Source organism: Vulpes vulpes, chromosome 6, assembly GCF_048418805.1.
Source record: "Vulpes vulpes isolate BD-2025 chromosome 6, VulVul3, whole genome shotgun sequence".
Taxonomy (NCBI): domain Eukaryota; kingdom Metazoa; phylum Chordata; class Mammalia; order Carnivora; family Canidae; genus Vulpes; species Vulpes vulpes.
This window is the reverse complement of record NC_132785.1, coordinates 71,829,041-71,852,323: the sequence shown is the minus strand read 5'-3', so window position 1 is coordinate 71,852,323 and position 23,283 is coordinate 71,829,041. Positions and strand designations below refer to the sequence as shown.

General features: G+C 38.6%; 1 protein-coding gene and 1 long non-coding RNA gene across 4 annotated transcripts; one reads left to right on the top strand and one right to left on the bottom strand.

Annotated features, from left to right (window-relative positions):
* Positions 1 to 1,988: 1,988 nt before the first annotated feature.
* Positions 1,989 to 7,858, bottom strand: LOC112926597 (uncharacterized). Of its 3 annotated transcripts, none has more exons than XR_012002128.1 (5): positions 7,185 to 7,858; positions 6,666 to 6,725; positions 4,941 to 5,104; positions 2,865 to 3,090; positions 1,989 to 2,736 (listed from the first exon to the last, which is right to left on the bottom strand). It is a non-coding gene; the product is annotated as an uncharacterized lncRNA (long non-coding RNA). The 3 variants fall into 3 exon arrangements; XR_003236359.2 differs by having other exon boundaries at positions 4,949 to 5,104; XR_012002127.1 differs by having other exon boundaries at positions 2,865 to 5,104.
* On the top strand, positions 7,841 to 18,515 carry DTD2 (D-aminoacyl-tRNA deacylase 2). The gene is made up of 3 exons (XM_026007677.2): positions 7,841 to 8,012; positions 12,236 to 12,305; positions 16,961 to 18,515. The coding sequence occupies exons 1-3, from the start codon at positions 7,902 to 7,904 to the stop codon at positions 17,284 to 17,286; spliced, it is 507 nt and encodes a 168-aa protein (XP_025863462.1). The 5' UTR covers positions 7,841 to 7,901; the 3' UTR covers positions 17,287 to 18,515.
* Positions 18,516 to 23,283: the final 4,768 nt, after the last annotated feature.

The window sequence follows — 23,283 nt, the reverse complement described above, 5'->3', positions numbered from 1 at the left end:
AATAAAATATTTTACAAGTTAAAAAAGTATTTATTTACTTGAAAGAGAGCAAGCAGACACATGTGGGGGAGAGGCAGAGGAAAAGGGAGACAAGCAGACTCTGATCTGAGGGGAGGAGCCAGACTCAGGCCTCAATCTCACAACCCTGAGATCATGACCCCAGCTGAAATTGAGTCAGACACTTAACCAACTGAGCCACCTAGGTGCCCCAAGATTCTGCATTTCTAATTAGATCCCAGGGGATCCATTATTGCTGGTTCAGAGCAAGAAAAAAGTATGACTGGAGTATAAATGTGAGAAGCAGGCATGACCAAGATGAACAGGAAAAGTCAACTAGACCTCTATCTTGAAAGCCCCTGCCAAGGAGTTGGGACTCCATCCTAGACTTTATTCTGAGGGCATTAGGGAGTCACTACAAGATCTACAGCCAAAGAGTGATAGAATTCAATTTTCATTTTAAGAACATCACTCTGGCTGCTCTGAGAAGAGATCAAAACTGGAGGTGAGTGGTCAAACTGGACAGTTATTGGAGTAATCCAGGTAACAGATGATGTGGCCTGAACTAAAACAGTAGGAGCGGGGATGGAGAGTCTTCTCCTATATATTCTGCTGAGATGTCAAAACAGAGGGGAAAGTTGAAGATGACTCCTGTGTCAATTATTTGCAAACAGTAGATTTCATTCTGCTGGTTTGACCAAAAGCCGATTTATTAAATGATATTAAGTAGCTCACAGAATTATCGGGGTGCCTGGAGAAATATTCAAGACTAAGTTTTGAGTAACAGTACTCAAAACTTTGCCACAGAACCACCCAGATCAGGAACCTTGTCATTGGTGTTCTCTATTTCAGTTAATAGCGCCAGCTTCTGCTACTGCTTCTACTGAGCCTCAAATACCAGCAACTTGGTTTTACTGCTGCTGACACCAATGCCATTTCTGCATCAAGTCTTGAACTGTCCTGTGCCTGAGAGCTCTGCCAACACCGCCATGATGAACACAGAAGCCCCATGCAGAGCCATTTATTCACATTGTTCACCTCCAAATTTAATCTTGCATAAAGGTATCTAATTGGCATGCCTGCATCCTAGCCCCAAAGCAGACTGGGGAGCTGAGTTCTGATTTCCACCTGAGAGGGAAAAAGATACTCATAATATGGGAATTTCCCCAAAGATAAAAGCTATTCAAAAGATGATGATGTCCATTGTACTTAACCTAAAAAGCTTTTCAAAATGGTTAGCTTCAGGAAGAGAAACAAAATTGAATCGTGCTGAGTAGTGTCTGGGAGGTGAGAATCCAGAGGCTCTGGAGTAGCAACTCTTTCATACCTGGAGAATTAAGGAGTAATTCCACTTCCTTCTTCCCACAAAAAGTAACTCTCACACATTCTATTAATTAGAGATTCATTTGTGTTAAGGGACTGTCATTAAAATGCAAATATACCTTTTAAGAATGTTACATTTCATTCACAAGTTAATGGGAGTTATTTTAATCAGCTTCATGCCCAGCAAAGTGCACCCAAACACAGTAACTTAAAATATCAGACTTTGGATTGTGGCCTAAAGGAAGGAAAACCTTTTGAGTTGGAGGTCAAGCCTGGAGTGTACTTTGGATCCCTGCAGGTTGCTTGATTCCTATATAGGGAAGTGCTATAAAAGGAGAAGAGAAAGTTGACTAGTTGTGATAGACCCAGAAAATCTAGTTTATGTCAGATTGTTTCGGTTGAAGACCTTATCTTCCCTCCAGTTAAGGCCAGCCATCTCAGTTTAGTTGAACTCAGGGCTTCCAGGAGGTGATTTCCTTTCCAAGTCCTGTCCTTCCCCTATGAGGAGGGAAAGAATACACTGGTGGAAAGAGAAACAGTTTTTCTAATGCTCCCCATTGTTTTCCTTGTCTCTTCACTAAAACCTGAGACCCCTGAGAGTAAAACCTGCATCTTATTTCTCATGTATTTCTAGCACTTAATTTGGTATCTAACACAATAGATAAACCTTTATTTTTTTTTAAGATTTTATTTATTTATTCATAGACACAGAGAGAGAGGGACAGAGACACAGACAGAGGGAGAAGCAGGCTCCATGCAGGGAGCCCGATGTGGGACTCGATCCCAGGTCTCCAGGATCACACCCCAGGCTGCAGGTGGCGCCAAACTGCTGCGCCACCGGGGCTGTCCTAGACAAACATTTATGATAAACAATTGGATAAATACAAGCATGCACTTTAATACCATTTGTGAGGTTTAGAATGTTCTTCCTTAAGCAAACCAAGAATCTATAGTATTTCTTTCACTTCCCTTGTCAAAAGGAACAGACAACCAGGGAAAAGGGAAATGCCTTTTCTCTTCTCCATCTCAAGCAAGTGCAATAGAAGATTTAGGTGTATATGAACAATTCATTATTGAAATCTCTATTATTTATTCACTTCCTGCTGGAGTCCATATGAACTTTATTTAGTTACAACACTCAGAAACAGTAAAAACGGTTCATTATTTTTTCTATATCAAATCAAATCTGATCGGAGTCTCTTCCCTTATGGTACAAAGGATTCCATGAGAGCTCTTCGGGATTTAAGTCTTTAATGGCCCCCTGTAATATGCCTCTTATCCAATTCTGCAAGACTCCTTGGAAGCTGCAGCTCCATCTCCTGCAGGCAGCAAGTTGGGCTGTGTAGAGCGCATTTTCACAAAGGCAAGGATCCCAGCAACCTTTCTTCTCTGATGTCTTAGTCATAGTTCCAATAACTAGAAAAAAAAAAGGGAGGAGGAAGGTATGCAAGGACCTTGGCTCATCTTACACTGATAACTCACAAAGTCTAACTTCACCTCTCTAAACTCATAGAGAAATTAAGGAGTTTCATCAGAAACGTTACCTGTAGCTATCTCTGTCTCCCCAGCTGTCCTCTTCCAACAAAAAGATGACCAAAGAGTCCCCATTGTAGCTTTTAAAAACCTCTTCAGTCAGTGTGCTTAGTGTCTTTTGCTTGCCTTTCAGATCCACATTCAAGTATTCTCCACCCTGCCTTCTGCCCTGGAGCCTGGGTCAGCAACAGATCCTCTGCTTCCCTATTTCTGGTAGGGTTTTTCCAGTGGGGAGTTCTGGGCGGAAATGCAAGAAAGATGGATAACAGGGTCAGGTATTTATTCCCCTAACTCCCTCCCAAAAGGGTCTACTGGAGTTGGCTGAGCTTCTTAGCAGAACTCCTCTTAAGTTTCTACCTCTCAATTCCAGACTCCTTTCCCTTCTCCCTTCAGGCCAAGGGGCAAGCAACAAACATATCAGCTGCTACTATGCCCTGGGTTACTATACTACCCCTATAGATCCCCTATACCCACACCTTTGTAAATAACACTTTCCCAGGTTATCCTATTTAGAACATATTTGATTCCTGATGGGACCCTGACTGATACAGTTAGTATGATAAAATAATTTATATTCTTTGATGATACATAATATTCAGTATATTCTTTTTAAAATAATATATTGGTGTAAGGCATTGGCTCACAGATGTCAAAGAACTATATAAAAGATAATTCCCACAACATATCTTGGTAGGGGAATACAAAAGGATAAGTTTTAAAAGAATAAAGTTGCAAATCTCATACAAATATAAAATCAACATGTGTCAAAGATTTTTATTTCATTAATATTTAACTCAGTAAGGAAGAAGTCAGTCATATATTACAACCAGTTCAAAAGAGAGCTCAAACCTCCTGTATGAAGAATTCCAAATAATTTATATTGATATTCCTCACTCAGAAAGGTGGATAGTAACACCCCTTGAGTATGGGCTGTGTTAAAGGATGTACTTCCAAAGAGTATTTTGTGGAAAGAGGAGGAAGGTGTAACTTTATTCTGGAGAAACCTAGCAAACACCACCTTAGCCAGGTGATCAAGGTGATTATCATCAGTAAAAAAAAACATGTTGTCGGGATGCCTGGGTGGCTTAGCAGTTGAGCATCTGCCTTTGGCTCAAGGAGTGATCCTGGAGTGCCAGGATTGAGTCCCACATCAGGCTTCCTGCATAGAGCCTGCTTCTCTCTCTGCCTATGTTTCTGCCTCTCTCTCTCTCTCTCTCTCTCTGTCTCTCGTGAATAAATAAATAAAATCTTAAAAAAAAAAAAAAGACATGTCACCATGTACCTTTGATATGATGTAGTAAGAACAGCACTTCACTCTGTGATCCTCCTTCAAAAACCTATAATCTGGTCTAATCATGAGAAAAATATCAAATTCCAATAGAAGGACATCTTACAACACAGCTGACCAATATTCCCTAAAACTGCCAAGGTCATCAAAAACAAGAAGAATCTGAGAAACAGCCACAGCCTGAGGAAACAAGATTACCAAATGCAATTTGATATTCTGGATAGAATCCAGAAGAAGGATTTAGTGTAAAATAAACAAAATGTTAATAAAGGATGGAGTTTAATTAATGTACCAGTGCTGGTTCCTTAGTTGTGACAAACATAGTAATTTGAGATGTGAATAAAAGACAGAATTGGGTGAGGTATATATAACTCTGTACTATTTTTGTATCTTTGTTACAAATCTAAATCTACTATAAAATTAAACTTTATTTTCAAAAGAGAGAAAACTCAAGGTGCTATACATATGTAGTTAGGAAGGGAATGTTGAAATGTATTTATAAAGGGATGCAAAATGCGCAAAATCAGCATCTACAGAGTAATAATCAAATTTTACATTTTTATGGATAAGACTGATTTGCTTACTATATGTGTTCAACAAGTTAACTTCTATCTCTAAAGAGTTGTAAGACAGCCTAGTCATATACAAATCCTATATAGCCCTATAGGACCAAAGGAATCCCCAGAGGCTCCAGGATTCCCTTAAAAGGTTATCTAGAAATCTCTTCTGTCCATTCAAAATGTTTCACAATTTTTTTCCTACAAAGGATACAGGTGTCTAAATTATAAAAAGCCCTTACAGGGGTACCTGGGTCACACAGTCAGTTAGTGAAGCATCCAACTCTTGGTTTTGGCTCAGGTCATGATCTCAGGGTCCTGAGACTGAGTCCTGCATTGGGCTCCCCGCTCAATATGGAGTTTGCTTGAGTTTCTCTCTGCCTCTCCTTCTCCACCTCCCTCCTCTCTAAAATAAATGAATAAATCTTTAAAAAAAAAAAAAAAAAAAAAAAGCCCTTACAACAGCAGCTTGGCCTGACTTGACAAAATGGGTAACACAAGTATACAAATATTCAAAAGGTTGTGCAATGCTTTGCTAAGTTACCACAACACTAAGAACTCAAAAATAACCCAAAGATGAAGATAATTTATCAGCCTACCAGGGGGAAACACTATAGACTGCCAGATGTACATCACTGCCTTCAGGTTAAAAGCACTTGCAATATCAAGTTACCTAGGCAACATACCAATAAACGGTGCAATATCAAGTTACCTAGGCAACATACCAATAAACGGTGCAGTAAGTAAGAATTCTTATTCTTTAAATAAGAATTTAAAAAAGCAAACTGAAAAAAGAATGATCAAGTTCCAAATGCCATCCCCTACCTAGTTATACAAACTATTCATGTTAAAGACAGACTCAGCTCTTAGGTGCGGAACTGTCATTTTCCCAGGCCTTGTATTTCCATATAGAAGAGTTTGGGCTGGATTAACATTCCTGGCCTCCATTTCTACATGTGTAGGAAGAGGCTATGACAAAATATATTGTTGCAGTTTGGAGCATTTGCCATTGGAGTTTTTGTTTCAGGTTCTCATTTAAATATGTTTGTTTCCTCTTTCCTCACTGACTTAATGCATGTGGCAAGTGTCTTAAAGCCAGAAACCACATGGGTCTTTCCAACCTCAGTTTCCTGTGCGAAGAGTGATTCTCTCTCATAGTAAATTAGTAAAGAGACTTGAACATGACCTAGTATACATGCTTGAATGCAAGGGGAAAAGTGTCAATCATGCCCTATGTGAGAATTTCCACTCTATGTCACAGCAGTATTTCTAATTACAAATGAATAAATTAGTATTCTGGTTCTACCCCAATTCATGTCCATTTTAGTTAGTGTGAACTAATTTCTCAGAACCTGATCCCCTCACTAACCACTGAAAAATATAAATCTCTGAGCTTTCAAGTGGGGGTGGGGGAGGGGGCTAGATTTCTTCCAGCCTCTGTAAGATTAAATAGTACTCAAGGCAAGAACTGTGGTTTGTTTCCAATTTCCCCCACTGGGGCTTACTGATAAAATTCTATTTTCTTTACTTCTAGTGTTTTATGTTTATTCACATTTTACCATTTTATTGCATGTATGTCTTGCCTTCCTAAATTCTTTGTGGAAGCAGAATAGACGGTCCAAAAAAAAAAAAAAAAAAAAAACCCAAACAAACAGAAAGGACTATTTTAGTGCATACTCTCTACTGCCCTCTACAGGTGGAAGGAAAGAACAAGTGAATCACAACATACTACCACCTGCAGGAGTGTCCAAAACATTTTCACCTAACAGAAGAGTTTAAAGCAACTGGTGATTTTTGAGAGATTAACCATTACCAACCAGACTCCACCTATTCACAAGAATTATTTCCCAATTTGCTAAACTCCCTTCATTGTGGAAAGATCTCTGGGAACTATATATATCCCATTTTCAAGAGAACTTGCTGTCTCCTGTACTCATATACAAATGGACATCATAGTCCTCTCTTACCTTGGGTCAAGGCTAAAGGCCTTTATGTCAAAGTTCCTTACAGCCCTGTGAAGCTTGAGTCTTGGAGTGAAGAGAAAACAGATTCAACAGTTATAATGACATAAAGGCATGAACAATACAACTTGTCTGTGCTCTGCAGCCATCAGAGATAACATGAGATTTTGCTTTTGGTTTTTACAAAAAAAAAAAAAAAAAAAATGTAAGGCAGCCTGCCAGATAACCAGCAAACAGGCAGCTTCAATGTTGTGTAGAAAGGACCGATGATTATGCATGGATTATTTTCTTCAGTCACACTACTTTATATGGATAGCAACACTGTCAATGATGTCATCTTTCAAAACAACAGACCTGAATGTATAGGCATATTGTGCCAACTGAGCCCCAATCAATGACCTGAGTAATGCAATCATGGTAACACCATTATTCCTCATCTAAACCCTCCACGCCCATAGAAAAATAATGCTAATCTGATGCATGCTCAAGAAATAGGTTGTGCGGGAAAGAAGAATATGTACTTACTCCACAAAATTTAGATCATTACGTGCATCAGAATATGTCGTTTTATTTTTGTATTAGCGGCAGGTTAAAATTTTTTTTTAACAATGACACACTTTCCTGGCTGAGTGCGCATCCTTTTAACGAGGATATTTTCTAAAGACCGAATTCCAAATGTGTGTTCACACAGCACACCAACATCTTTCGGGAACTACAGCATCCGAGTGATTTACGGCATTCCTGATAGAGGAGGCATCGTTGTTTTATTGACTGGAGTAAGCAAGATTTTGAAAGATTTATAGCTTTTAATTGCACTTCCTGCTTGTTTTGCGATTCAATTGATTCTATTTACCGACCTTCAAAATGGGCATAATAAGGACCCAAGCAGATTTAAAATTTCTTAACGTCTGGAAACTTAGGCTTTCTGAGCTGAAATATTTTTCTTCTCGAAACGATGCGCAGGGAAGAGAGCCAATGAGTTTTTCCACTCGTTTAAAGGACACACCGAGCGCTTTCTACGAAGTTGGCCAGCTTCGGCCTAGGAACTAGTACCTCGTCTTTGAAGACCATACATCCGGGTCACCCTGGGACCGGGCAGAGGCCCCGCCCCTCTACGGGTGCCGTCACGGGCCCTTACGAACGTCCCGCCGCCACGACCCGTCGCGTCCTCCCTGCGCGCTGGAGGCGGAGCCTGCGCAGCGCGATCCTTGAACGCGTCGGGTTGCCACGCGGGTTCGAGCCATGGCTGACAGCTGCCGGATCCCTCAGGCGCGGGCGCTTCTGCAGCAGTGCCTGCACGCCAGGCTGCAAGTACGCCCAGCCGAGGGCGACGCCGAGAGCCAGTGGGTGGAGGTAACGTCAGCCCCGCCACTCCCGGTACCGCGCGAAGGGGCGGCCCTTCCCGCGTCGTCTTGGGGATCGGCCTCCCGCCCCTCGCGTCTCCCCGTGGCGCGGTGCGTGGCGCCCGGCGCGTGCTGTCGGCGGTGCGGACTTGCGCTGGGCCAGCCCTCGGCCTTCCGCGGTGGCCTCCCGGGCTTGGCCTGCCCCGCTACGGCTTTGCCTTCTCCGGCACCTTCTCCCTCTTACCTCCCTCCGTTGGGCCAGCGGAGGAGCGTGTCCTCTGGTTAGGACCGCGGGAATTGGAACTTTCTCTCACCTTCTGCCTGCCGGAGCTCCGTGGCCCTGAGGCGTGTCTCAGCTCTTTTGCTTCAAAAGAGTGAGGGCCCTGCCACGCCCTCCGCTCTGCTGGGGCTGCTGGTGCTCAGTGCTGGGCTGGTTTGAGCTTGTAGGTTAGAGTCGTCGGCAAATGTTCAAGACCTGTTTTGACTTGTGCTCCAGGACCCACCGGATTCCCTCTTACGTTGCCCACAGAAAATGAGATTTCCCGTGGAATTTTTAGCTTTTTTTTTTTTTTCAAGAAACTTCAAAATTATACTTATTTCTTGCCTGAAACAAAGACTACTACTATTAGTATAATGTGGTGTTGAACAGCGTTTCCTCCAGAGAACTTGAAACATTGACACTAATAGGATTTCCTTCTACTTTAATATTTGCCTTTTACTTTTTTTATTTTTTATTTTTTATTTTTTATTTATTTATGATAGTCACAGAGAGAGAAAGAGAGAGGCAGAGACACAGGCAGAGGAAGAAGCAGGCTCCGTGCACCGGGAGCCCGACGTGGGATTCGATCCCGGGTCTCCAGGATCGCGCCCTGGGCCAAAGGCAGGCGCCAAACCACTGCACCACCCAGGGATCCCAATATTTGCCTTTTAAAGAACAGCCTGCCCCACGTTTATGCAAAAGCAAGTAATGTTCTTCATCGCCCCTGACCTATTTTTGGAGTAAGTTAAGAGGAAGAAAAAGATTAGTTGATAGTTAAGGCTTTTGGAGGTACTTGAAAATTTAGGAGCATCTTTTTCACTCGTCAGCTGTATTCGGTCCCAGATCTAGCTTTCTTTAACACAATCCTAGTCATTATGTTAAATATTACCTATAGGGACGCCTGGGTGGCTCAGCGGTTTGGCGTCTGTCTTCGGCTCAGGTCGTGACCCTAGGATCCGGGATCGAATCCCGCATCAGAGGCGGACTGCGGGGAGCCTGCTTCTCCTCTGCCTGCTTCTCCTCTGCCTACGTCTCTGCGCCCCCTCCTCATGAATAAATAAATAAAATCGTTTAATTAAATAAATGTTACCTATAAACTATGATATGTGGGTGGTTATTCTTAAATCAGAATCTGTTACCCTCTGCTAATTTAGAAGTATTTATAAACATTTCTGAGCTGAAATATTTTTCTTCTCTAAATGGTGTGCAGGGAAGAGAGCCAATGAGTTTTTCCACTTAATATATTAAGTGGAAATATTCTTGTATTTCCCCCTACCCATTTCTTCTCAAAAATTCATGTTTCTTGTTTTTGTTATGCACCCCCCCCCGCCCCCACTTTTGAGCTCTTGATTTCTCTTCCATATTGTGGAATTTTGTTCATGTTTGTCATCCTATCCAAAGAATTGTCTATTTTTATAGTTAACTCATGAGACTATAAATTCCAGACTTAATCATTTAGATTTCTTCCATCGTTTTTATCTTTTTATGTTCTTCATGCCGCATCTCCTTATGCAAAATCAGATATTTTATGCAGTTTTCCAAACTATAAGTTTGTGTTGATAAACTTTAAAAGCTATTCTAAAGCTTTCCCTTCCACTCCCACACCTAACTAAATTAGTATAAAGAGCTGACAGGTAATTAGGTAGTGACAAAGTAAATTTTTTCCTCTTTCTCAAGCATCCTCTTTCCTATTCTATTAGAAGTTATAATTTTATATATATATATATATATATAGTTTTAATTGTCAAAAGATTTGAAGGTTACTTTGTGTTCTCAGTTTTATTCATTTAGACCTTTGCTGTCAAAGGCTAATGTTTTTCTTCCCAAGAAGTGAACTTTCTTAAATTATAGTGAGAGGAGCGCCCGGGTGGCTCAATTGGTTAATAACTTACTCTTGATCTCCGCTCAGGTCATGATCTGATGAGTGGTGGGATCCAGCCCTGCATCAGGCTCTGTGCCCCACCGGGAATCTGCTAAAGAGTCTCTCCCTATGCCCCTCCCCCTTCTCATGCCTGTGCTTTCTCTGTCTCTACTCTCTAAAATAAATAAATAAATCTTAAAAATTAAAAAACCTGTGGTGAGGATTATATGTAATTTCCTATATATTTAAAATGTTTTCTACCAAAAGAAGCTACAAGGAAAGTGGTTCTGACTTGAAGAGGGAAATTTGTAAGTCACAACTTAAGATCTATTTTTGGAATAAACTAAAAGAAAAGACCTTACTGAGGAAGTAATGAGATGGGTGGAAAGAACAGGTGTCTTTTTCTGCATATGACTGGATGCTGAATTCTGACATTGTGTCCAAATATGAATATGCCTGATATTTTCACTGAATATGCTTGAGATTTTGGCTGGTACTAAATCCCAGTGGCATGGCCTGTGACAGTGGTGCAGATACCTGTAACATTCATCCTATTAGCTCCTTACTATGGGTGTGCTTGGGAGACCTTTGGTTATTCCAGAAGCACATTTGCACTTCTTAAAAATTACTTGTTTACTGGTAAATCGAGTGTGAGTGCAAAACTGCATTTATGTCTATATAGAAGACTGTGAGCTAACACATAAAGCCTGTAAGATACAGTTGAACTTAAATGCAAACAACAGATAGAGTCCTTAGGTCTGTAAAGTGCTTTGGAAATTAAACTGTAAAATGGGCTTCAGCCCTTAAATTTATTTTTACATACTCACTTAAACACTTACATAGCTCTTACTATGAAGTAAGCACTGTTTTAATCACTTTACAAATATTAATTCGTTTAATCTTTTTAATAGCTCTTGGACTCAAGAAGGTTAATCTACAAAATAAAAAAAATTTAATGATTCACTTACCAGCAAAATCAGAGTCATTTATCATTTCTGTTTTTCCTTATATATCCTACAAGAACTAATAAATACCCACATCATTATATTTAAAAGCTTACATTCCTGAGGCACGTGGGTAGCTCAGCCAGTTGGGCATCCAGCTCTTGATTTCAGCTCAGGTTATAGCCTCAGGGTTGTGAGATCAGAGCCCCTCTTAGGCAGTCTGTGCAATGGGGGTGGAGACTGGTTGGGTTTCTCTCTCTTCCTCTGCCCCTCCCCCCACTCTTAAAAAAAAAAAAAAGCACTTCTAATAACAGACAACCTCATGATGTAGAACTTAGTGTCATAAATTCAGTTTCCAAGGCTAAATCACTATGTTGATTTAAAGCACTGACAGGGACGCCTGGGTGGCTCAGCGATTGAGCACCTGCCTTCAGCCCAGGGCATGATCCTGGAGTTCTGGGATCGAGTCCCACATTGGGCTCCCTGCAAGGAGCCTACTCCTCTCTCTGCCTATGTCTTTGCCTCTCTCTCTGTGTCTCTCATGAATAAATAAATAAAATCTTTAAAAAATAAAAATATAAAGCACTGACAATAATGAAAATAATTGCATGGTTTCTTGGAATTTATAGAAGTAGAGTCAGACCCTTAGTTTTATTAGCTGCAAATAAATGGATTAGGAATAAAGAGTAATGATGTCAAAAGACATCAGTCATGCAATTGCTTATACATTGGCCATATCTAATATAATGTGAATTCATTTGGTGTTGAATAAATGGGGCTCTGAAAACTAAACATTTCTAAGTGTTGGCCTTACTTAAGGGAGAGGAAGCCAGTTCATAGTCATAATGACTGGAAGTGGTTAGATTGTAAATTGATTAGAAGTAAATGTTTGAGGGTACAACTTGTGGTTTTCACCCCTCTTGGTTATATCTTGAACTTAATTTTTGCAAGAAATGATAACTAAGGTGACCATATGTTGGAAAAGATTTTGTTTTCTCACATATTTTAAACATCTGTCATAAAAATGTGTTTCTTTGGGTTTAATCTCTATATAACAGTTTTGAAATTTTATTCATTATCTCTATATCTCTATGTAGAAGTTTTTTTCTTTTTTTTTTTTTTGTAGAAGTTTTTTTCTAATCTGAGTTTTCTCTGATGATTTCTCATAGGTTCAGAGAGGAATAGTAATCTATGTGTGTTTTTTCAAGGGAGCTAATAAAGAACTTCTTCCCAAAATGGGTATGTATTTGATGTTTGTTTGTTAAAAGTAGAAGTGAGGGCACCTGGGTGGCTCAGTCGGTTAAGCCTCTGCCTTCTGCTCAGGTCATGATCCCAGGGTCCTGAGATCAAGCCCCACATTAGGTCCCCTGCTCAGTGAGGAACCTGCTTTTCTCTCTCCCTCTGCTGCTTCCCGTGCTTGTGCTGTCTTGCTCATTATCTCCGTCAAATAAGCTTAAAAATCTTTTTTTAAAAAATAAATAAAAGAGGGCAGCCCGGTGGTTCAGCGGTTTAGCACCGCCTTCGGCCCAGGGTGTGATCCTGGAGACCCAGGATCAAGTCCCACATTGGGCTCCCTACATGGAGCCTGCTTCTCCCTCTGCCTGTGTCTCTGCCTCTCTCTCTCTCTCTATCTATCTCTCTGTCTCTCTCTCTGTCTCTCATGAATAAATAAAAATAAAATAGAAAGAAAGAAAGAAAGAAAGAAAGAAAGAAAGAAAGAAAGAAAGAAAGAAAGAAAGAAAGAAAAGAAAGAAAGGAAAGGAAAGGAAAGGAAAGGAAAAAGGAAAAAGGAAAAAGGAAAAAGGAAAAAGAAGAAACATATATGAACCAGAAGGAGTAAAAAGCACAATCTTAAGTTGTACTGATAAGTTTTAAAATGAGTGAACTCTACAGTTGCTGGCTTTAACTATTTTTGCCTTTTCCAAAGTTTAAAGTAAACAGGTATGGTGGAATTCTTTCAAAACATCTGCACCATTTCAAATGGCTTATAGATTGCTTTAGAAGAGTGTACACACACACATACACACATAGAAAAAACACACTTGAGATTCAGCGAAGGATACAGAAACTTGTTAGAAGCAGAGTGGCCACATAGGAAGAGGCAGATGCTTCATAATATAGTTTCCTTATCTCCCAAAGTTCCTGACAGGGGCATGTAGGTGACATTATATGTAGAAGATGTGGGTCCCACAATCTGGACAGCTAAGTCTTTCACCATTGTTATGGAAAATTTTAAATTAACTATTTATCCACTTTATAAAATAAGAAATGTATATAAACATAAGGTTCTCATCTTGAAGAAGGCTCATTGTTATCAGAAGCACACCTCCTCCATGGACAGAAAAGCAAGGAATGTTCAGTTATCTCTGAACTATAATTTACCTGCCTGCAGTTTTCCAAATTCCTGGATAGTCCATAGCACTGCACATTCTTTGTGATAATTACATAGATTCAGATGCACCACATCAAATACTGTCTTAAGATAGGGACACCTGGGTGTCTCAGTGCTTGAGCATCTGCCTTTGGCTCAGGTTGCGATCCCAGGATCTTGGGATCAAGTCCCACATCGGGCTCCCCATGGGGAGCTTGCTTTTCCCTCTGCCTAGGTCTCTGCCTCTTTGTGTCTCAAGAATAAATAAATAAATAATCTTTAAAAAATACTATTTTAAGATAAGATAATTTCATACAAAAAGGAAAAACAAAAAACCAGACAACCTGAGTTCATGACACTATCCCTAAGGTTGGGGAGAGGCTATATTCTCTTTATTTGTAGAGGACGATACCCATTAGTTGGGTTAATAAGAAATATTAATTTTACAAATAGGTAGTTGCAACATGCAGAAGTTAACCTAAAAGGGCTTCAGGTAATGGAACTCAAGGGTAAATAGCCCAATGAGACACAGCTGGGACAAAAGGCTAAAAGCTCCTAGACGAAATTTTATACCAAGACATCAAACATGTTTGACATCTTTGTCAGAGGATGAAAACTAGACTAAAGGACTACGATAGGAGAGAGTGGGAAACCAATAACTGGTGGTTTGAAATTTGAATCTGGAAGATAATGGGGAACTTTACAGGGTTTAAAGAGAAGATGAGGGGCCCCTGGCTGACTCAGTCAATGGAGCATGCAGCTCTTGATCTCAAGATCGTGAGTTCGAGCCCCATGCAGGATATAGACATTAAAAAAAGAGAGAAAATGAAATGAGGGCTCCTGTTACAGAGGATGATTTGCCAGGATATACTGCTTGGTTATTGGACATTCTGTCCATTTTCCTAAGTTAATATTTTGCCTTGAATTAAATCTTTATTGACCATAAAAAGTATACTAGAAATATGCAAAAACAGGAAGAGAATTTTTGTCATTGTGACTTAAGATTGACTCCTAAAGTTGTTTCATACTTTAAGTGACTCTGAATCATAATAAAATGAAATGAACCAACCAAATCCAAGCTACATTTTGTGTTATAGTAAATAAATCCTGTGTGCTTCCAGGATTTATTTGTCTAAATTCACTTTGAAAACATGCAGTAAGACTGATGAATTAGGAGGTCTACCATAACTTTTAGTGGACAGTCTAAAACCAAACTTTGGTATGATTCTCAGTCTTGTGACTCTAACTCATTCTGCTGGTGTGAGTTATAAGCAGAAAAGTCCCACTGTTATTGATAGTGTTAGCTTGTACTTCCCTTTTTCCAGGAGGCAAAGTAAGCCAGTGTGATGGGATTATATTAAACTCCATTTCATACTTCCTACATGGATTCAGATCTTTCTAATCAAATCAGGTACCCCTTGGGAACATAACCAGTTACATCCATAGAGTCTGGGGTAACGTGGCTAACATAGAGATGTGCAGAATCTCTCACAATTCATCTTCAGTATAATTGAACTGAGATCCAAGGACCTGTCAAAGCTTAACTTCCCATAAATATCATTAGAGATACTTGATTGATAACCTGTCTTAAGATCTTTGAGTTTCCAACATGCCATTAATCCATTGTGTCGTTTTAACTCTACTTACTGACATTTATATTTGTATTTTATATACTTCTACATAGTGATATATATAAACTAATAACATTAATTGAATTCTCAGTTATAGCCAGTAGAGGGAGGTGTGTGGAAGTATAATAATTTGTACTTCCCTTTCTCACCTGTTATTCCAAAACTGTCTACTTAGTCTGTTACTAGCCTGAGGCCTGGATAGCTGGATAGAGATTTCCCTAGAAACGAAGTGCTGTGGAGAGTTACAGTTTCCTTAGAAGCAATCAGTAACAACTGCTAGCTATATAGCAAAGCCCTATTCATAATAGAAAAAATTTAGAGGTATTTTAAAATAGATATTAGTTGAAAATTGATAGTGCTTAATGCACAGCTTAGGAATTCATTTGGATATTCATCGTGGCAGATTTCTACCAGATTAATTCCCTGATTTGTAGAGTGGGACAACCATACTGAATCCTTACTGATATTTACTACAGATCCTCCGATACTTGAAACTTTTGACCACCCTACTAGAAAGTATACCTTTTCAAGCCTGATTACTGGGGAAGAGTGTGAGATTTATATAGTTTCTTTTACCATTGGTCTTCTAAGGAATATTCTTTTTTTTTTTTTTTTTTAGATTTTATTTATTTATTTGAGAGAGAGAATGTGTCTGCAAGCATGGGAAGAGAGAATCTCAAGCCTACTTCACGCTGAGCATATAGTCTGACAAGGGGCTCAGTTTCAGCCATCCTTGAGATCATGACCTGAGCCAAAATCAGGTGTTGGGATGCTTAACCGACTGAGCCACCCTGAGGCCCCTAACGAATATTCTTTATAAGCAAAAGCTATTTATACCCTTTATAGAGTCAAGAAGACCTTAAGGCTATTTATATTATATTATTAAATATATTTATATTTCTTTTGTTTATTTTGAAAATGTAAAGTTTTTCTAAATTGAGATTTTTTAGCTACACATAGATATTTATAGCTTTTTTTAATGATTTGATTTATTCATTTGAGAGAGAGCAAGCACAAGGAGGGAGGGGGCAGAGGGAGAAGGAGAAACTGCTTAGCAGGGACCCTGACACAGAGCTCAACCCCAAGACCCTTGGGATCGTGACCTGAGCCAAAGGCAGACATTTAACCAACTGAGCCACCCGGGCACCCCAATATTTATGGCTTTTGACATTTCTCATTAGCTATGAGTATAATTTCATAAATGCCATAAAATAACACTATGTTTTCTTGTGTGTATATGAACATAATGCCAGTATACCTTTTGATTTACATTTTTTGTTATAACAGTGAATTTCTGATGATTACCTTTCTCCCATGGGTTACAATTTGTCAAATGATTGGACTGTGTTGAATAGTGCCTTTGAGGTTATGAAACTGCAAAATTATCTGGTTGTAATCAGAATAAACCTAGAACCTTTGTCTCAGCTTAGAATTCTAGGCAGTTAAGTTACTACAAGATTTCTACTTAATATTCTTTGTTGTAAAGTAGAATTTGGTGTGAATAGGATTCATCATAGCCTTTTTCCAATGAGATTTTCTTATGGAATATAAAAAGAAACAAAAAGGCAAAATCTTTTTGTGTATCCCCCTGGGGCAACAATATTTCGAGGTTTCAGTATAAATTTTTAGTCCTTTCTGCATGAATTTATTGTTAGGAAATCTTGACTGCCCATTTGGATTTAAACTATCATACCATTTTTTTGCATGAAATTTGCCTTATTCATGCTTAGATCATTTAGCTTAATGGAGCAGTTCTTTAAATCTGAATAGAGATTTGAGGTAAAAATCATGAGCCAGCAAATGATTTTAAACAGATTTGCTGACTGAATGATTATTGGTTTTCTTCATGTTTGTTTCTCACTTCAAGGTGTTTCCCTTTCTTCCCCACCCAGTTAATACACTGTTAAACGTGAAGTTAAGTGAAGCAGAAAATGGCAAGCACGTGTCTATATTGGATCTACCTGGCAATGTTCTTATCATCCCTCAAGCCACCCTTGGGGGGAGAGTAAAAGGAAGAAATATGCAGTATCACTCTAACTCTGGAAAAGAAGAAGGCTTAGAACTTTATTCCCAATTTGTGACTCTATGTGAAAAAGAATTAGCTGCCAATAGCAAGTGTGCTGAAGCTGGAGTTGTAGTGGAACATGGTACTTATGGGAATAGGCAAGTGTTAAAGCTGGACACCAATGGACCATACACACACCTAATTGAGTTTTGAAAAATTAAAAGTTTCTCAGTTGTTTTCTGGTATAAAATGATCTCAACAAAATTAGATGTTCTTCCTCTTCTTGAATACACTAATCTGCGGCATTTTTAGACAAGAACATCCTGGATCCCATCCGTCCCTCTGCAGCCTGCTAATTGGATGACCTTGCCTTGCCAAATCACCAAACTCTGGGTCTCCGTCACCTTTCATTCTGCTCTCCCCTACACTTCCACTTGAAAACTTGAAAAATACTTTCTATTCACTTTATAGTCATTGTGGAAATGTTCTAAGAGAGCTGTATTTAAGTATTTTGCGTGAACAGTTTTGTGCAATCAAGGAAAATAATTCTTAGACCCTCAAACGTATGAAGCATGTAATAAAAATAACTATTTGTATTAAAATTAGGTAAAATCCCACACAAACTGATTATAGTTTTGTCAGTTTTGTTTTACTATTTCAGTTTTCCATATTTTGAATGAAAACAATGTGATTTAAAAAAATGTGATTTACTATTCCTTTTAATAATATCTGTGAAAATGTAATGTAGAAATGTTATTGTGCATTATATTACTTTCTAAGGACATCCAAGTGCTTTAAATCATTTTAAGAATCTTTAGTTGATACAAGAACAAGGTATGAGAATTAAAAATTGTTTTCCTTTGATATGCAATTGGTTAATTAATACTCTGTTTCTCAGTTTTTTTCCCAAATGATGTATGTCTCATTTTCTGTCTTTGGTTTTTAAAAGTTACCGCTTTGTGAAATTAATGTTCATAAGCTTTTTAGAAAGTCCTTTCTTACTTAATGAGATTACTATAAAAAAGAAAAGGGGGAGCTTTCTACAGGAATTACTTGGAAACAAGCTGACTTGTTCTTTTCCATGTTATTTCCCTGCCGATTGCAAGCTAGTGTTTTTTTCTGTGAGTTAATGTTTGTGCCCTGCCCCTGTTCATATGTTGAAGTCCCCCAACTTGATGGTATTTGGAGATGGGGCTTTGGGAGGTAATTAGAGTTAATGAGATCATAAGTGTGGGTCCCTCATGATGGGATTAGAGTCTTCAAAAGAAGAGTCACCAAAGAACTTGTTTGCTCTCCACTCCACCACATGAGGATGCAGTGAGAAGGGCGCTACCTACATGCTAGTAAGAGAACCCTTACCAAAAATTGACCATGTTGACACCTTTATCTTGAACTTGTAGCCTCCAGAACTGTGGGAAAATAAATTTATGTTGTTCAAACCACTCAGTCTATGGTATTTTGTTAGAACAGCATGAGCTGATGAAAATGGTGATACATGATAGATAGCTAATAAGGTAGATTTTTTTACAGTCAAGAGAGGAAGATATATAAGAAATTGAAAGAATATGTGAATCAATAAAAAATAATACTCACTTTTTGCAAACTCCTCTGACTTTATTTGAAAAGATATTTTAAAGAGTAAACACCAAATAAGATTTCTAATTACCAAAAGATGAAGAAATTAATTTGAATAAACATCCTAAGTAACTGCTGAAAATTCCTTTGTGTCATAATTTCTTTAGGTCTGTCTTCCTAAGATACTTAAATTTTTGTTATCACAAAAATCCTATTACTCCATATCCTTCCTGTACTATTCTATTTTGGAACTTGAGAATCAATAACTGGCTTGGTAATGAGCTCATTGTCCTTAACTTTTGCTTTATTGATTCATGATACACTTATTGAAATGTAATAAACTATTCATAAACTTTCGAACTCCAATTTTCTCAAAGCTCCAAGGAGGTGTATATATCTTTTGAAAAGATTATGTGTTACCTATTTTAAATCATTTTGATTTTGTGTGTAGGTGAAATGCTGACTCATAGCCCTAGATTGCTGTTTTATAGTTCAGGCAATTTTTTAAAATTTTGTTTGAGGTACTTATGGAGAACAGCAATGTCAACTGCATGAAGGGTTATTAAGCAAAAAATGATGGCCAACTTTCATTTCCAAAGAGGATAGAACAAGAGGCAGGAGAAATAGTGGATACGAAAATAACTATACCTTGGCTTTCTAGAGCTCTTTAGGCCCAAGGTGCTCAAAGAAACTTCAGTAGACCCCTCCTTTTGTTTTCCCAGCATAAGAGGATAGTCCTATGGAAAGTAAGACAGTGCTTAAACAGTTTTCCCAAGATCACACAATAGGGAGGAATAATGCCCATTTTTCCACTTTTCCTGTAGTGAGAATTGTTAAAACTAAAATTCATCTTGGTAAAGGTGTAGGATCTCCCAGTGTGGATCACTTGAGAAAGAACACCCAATACATTGGTTTACTTACAAAATTAGGTGGCAGTAGCGTTGCACCTAATTTATGTACCTTCTGCCTCTGTTTTTCTAAGATTCTAGAATGTCTCCATTAGAATCTCATTTCAAAGTATTACTTTATCTACCCATTTAGAAACTACATGGATTCAAGTATAGAAAATACTGTACAGGGATCCCTGGGTGGCGCAGCAGTTTGGCGCCTGCCTTTGGCCCAGGGTGCGATCCTGGGGACCTGGGATCGAATCCCACGTCAGGCTACCGGTGCATGGAGCCTGCTTCTCCCTCTGCCTGTGTCTCTGCCTCTCTCTCTCTCTCTCTCTCTCTCTGTGTGTGTGTGTGTGTATCATGAGTAAATAAATAAAATCTTTAAAAAAAAAAAAAAAGAAAATACTGTACATAAGACACAATGAATGTGGCCTTAATATCTTCAATGTATTCATGCAAAGTAAAATCAAACGTTCCTTCATTAGTTCAAGTAAAAAAGGGTCTACCATTAATGAATCATATCTGTATTAATGATGATTTATTGACTCCATAATGAAAGAACTCAACTTATAAAATATAAGGATCAAATACTGGAGAGTTCTATGTCACTTGTTTTAGAGAATAAGAATTTACAGTGGTGTTTTAAGACAGTGACATGTCCTATTTTTGTTATCCATGGTTAATATTGTAGAGGGCCTGACTTGTTACACTTAAAGGTAGTTAGGATACCTGGGTGGCTCAGTGAGTAAAGCGTCTCACTCTTGGTTTGGGCTCAGGTCATTGTCTCATGGTCATGAGATCAAGCCTCAGTCAGGCTACCTGCACATGGAGTCTGCTTGAGATTCTCTCCTCTGCTTCCTTCTGCTCACATGCGCTCGCTCTCTCTCTCTCTCTCACATAAATAAATAAAATCTTTAGATGTATTCATTAGTAAGTTTAATCATTCCCAAACTTACTGAGGTTTAAAAAAATTAGAAATGCCTCATCTATTAATTTATTGAAATACTAGTTCCTGAAAGGGAAGAGCTATAGAAAAATAACACTTTGACTCTGAAGCCACACCATGGTGATGAGTTTAAATGTTTGATAGTCTCCTAATTATTCTTCCTTTCTCCTATTTCTCCTGCCTCTAGTCCTTCTTTTGCAGAAAATCTCCAAGGTAATGACTCTAGAACATTCTTTTCTCCATGATATTCCACAGTTAAGAACCTTTTTTTTAATTAAGTTGTTTAACTCCAGGATAGTTAACATACGGTGTTATATTACTGTTCAGAAACCTTTATAACCTTTTAACTACAGGTCAGAGTCTAAACTGAAGTTGGAACAAAAGTTCTCCATACTCCTTAGGAGTGAATGAAATCAGGGAGAACTGTAAAGAGATCTAAAGTCAGAATCTTGGGAAAACACAAAGGAAGAGCAAATAAATGAGAGGCTAGAGGACACTATAGAGATCAGAAATGCAGAGAGAACCCAAAAATGCAGTATTAACAGAAGATAATTTTCAAGGTGTAAATAGTGACAAAGTGAGTGCCACATACTGAAGAAAAATTGAATAACACAAAGACTAAAGAGACACAAAGACCTCTAGGCCTAGCAGTTAGGTATTTTCAAGCTTCTAGAAAATTGGGGTAAATTTTATTATAAGACTTAGTAGAGGTGGGACCGCTGGGTGGCTCAGCAGTTGAGCGTCTGCCTTCAGCTCAGGTCGTGACCCTGGGGTCCTGGGATCCAGTCCCACATCAGGTTCCCTGCAGGGAGCCTGCTTCTCCCACTGCCTGTGTCTCTGCCTCTCTGTGTCTCTCATAAATAATAAATAAATAAATAAATAAATAAATAAATAAATAAATAAATAAATAATAAAATCTTTAAAAAAAAAAAAAAAAAGGCTTAGTAGAAGTAGAAAAAGATTTAGTTTTTCATCCATGGGCCAGAGTGTCTCAAAGTGTGCCAGTGGGCCAGGAATCACCTGGAGCCTAATACTTTAACAAAATGCAGTTTTTTAGGACTATCCCAAATGTACTGTTAGAATCTCAGGCCTTAGAATTCACTGACTCAGCAGTGTCCCCCAGGTGATTATCATGTATATTGGAATCCCAGAACCACTGTTGCTCAGAATGAAGCCCAGACTTGTAGGGTTGCTATCAGTTTTGTACTCTGGCTCCAGCTTGACTTTTTTTTTTTTTTTTTTTTAAGATTTTATTTATTTATTTGAGACAGAGCACGCATGAGTCAGGGGGAAGTGCAGAGGAAGAGGGAGAAGCAGACTCCCAGTTGAGTGGGGAACCCATGCAGGGCTCGATTCCAGGACCCTGAGATCATGACCTGAGCCTAAGACAGACATTTAACGGAGCCATTCAAGTGCCCCTCCTGCTTGACTTTCTAACCCTTTCTCCCACTACCCCCAGCAGAAATTCTCCAATGTAACTCCTATGTTTTTCATAAATCATGCCCCTGGCTGAGTTGCTCTGTGCTCTCTTAAGTCCATCATAATTCAATATCTAGCTCAAGTCAATCTCTTCTAATCCCACAGTAATTTATCCTGCCTCTACCTTCCTCCAAATTGTGGTTTTCCCACACTTGACACTTGTGATGGGTCTTATGAGGTTGAGTACTTTGGCTTTCAGTTTTTTATATTTTTTGTGTCTTTAAGAGTGTAAATAACATTGGGCAGAGACAATGTAATAGCAAGCATACATAACATGTTTTTTATAAATCCCATAGTACTTCCACAGTACTGTGTATGTTGTCCATGCTCATAATTCTCACTAAACATTCCCTAAATTAATATGAAGATATGTCAGTGGCCAGAATACTCTTGATTTTGGATCAGTATGACCAGTATTTCACATATGTATTTCTTTGCTACCATGGAATAAAAAGAGATTGGAATGTACAGGAAGTAAGTTTTTTTTTTAAGGTTGTATTTATTTATTCATGAGAGACACAGAGAGAGGCAGAGACACAGGCAGAGGGAGAAGCAGGCTCCCCATGGGGAACCTGATGCAAGGGCTCCACCCAGGATCATGCCCTGAGCCTAAGGCAGTGCTCAACCACTGAGTGCTCAACCACTGAACCACCCAGACGTCCTAGGAAGTAAGTTTACTGTAGCTACTCCTTGCTTCATTAAAATAGATGACATCAGAGAACTTAGAGGCAAACTAAAACATTGAGATTCAACACAATTGTGAGCATTGCTGTTTTTATTTTATTCCTTTATTATATCAGAGTGGTCACTTTACATTTTCTTAAGGTTGACTCTATATACATAATATAACTGTACTTACATAATGGCCCTGTACCTTTAAAAGGTGTAACAAAGAGCAAGCCATTCTAAAAATACAGAAGGGGAAAACTATTTCATTTAGGAAAAGCTGTTTTTGAGTCCTTCATAAAACAAACTTATTGTGAACCAAATAAAAATGTCTTTATTTTATTTAAAAGTATGAATTTTAAAGCATCAAGCTGTATTAAGACCCTTCTATATTTAATTACAAAATAAAGCAGTTCTGTGGGATAGACCACAAATACCCAATGTCGTGATAAATATGACCCTACTTCTTTTTACCAGACTTTCCCATATGAATGAATTTTTTGCACTGGGTTAGCCAGCATTTTTTCTCTTAAGCTTAAAAAAAAATTTGATCTGTTACATTAGCTTTTTTTCTGAATGTGAAAAGAATTTATGTAGAGAATGCAACACACCCTATGTAACAGTATCTGAGAACCATTAGCTATAAACAAT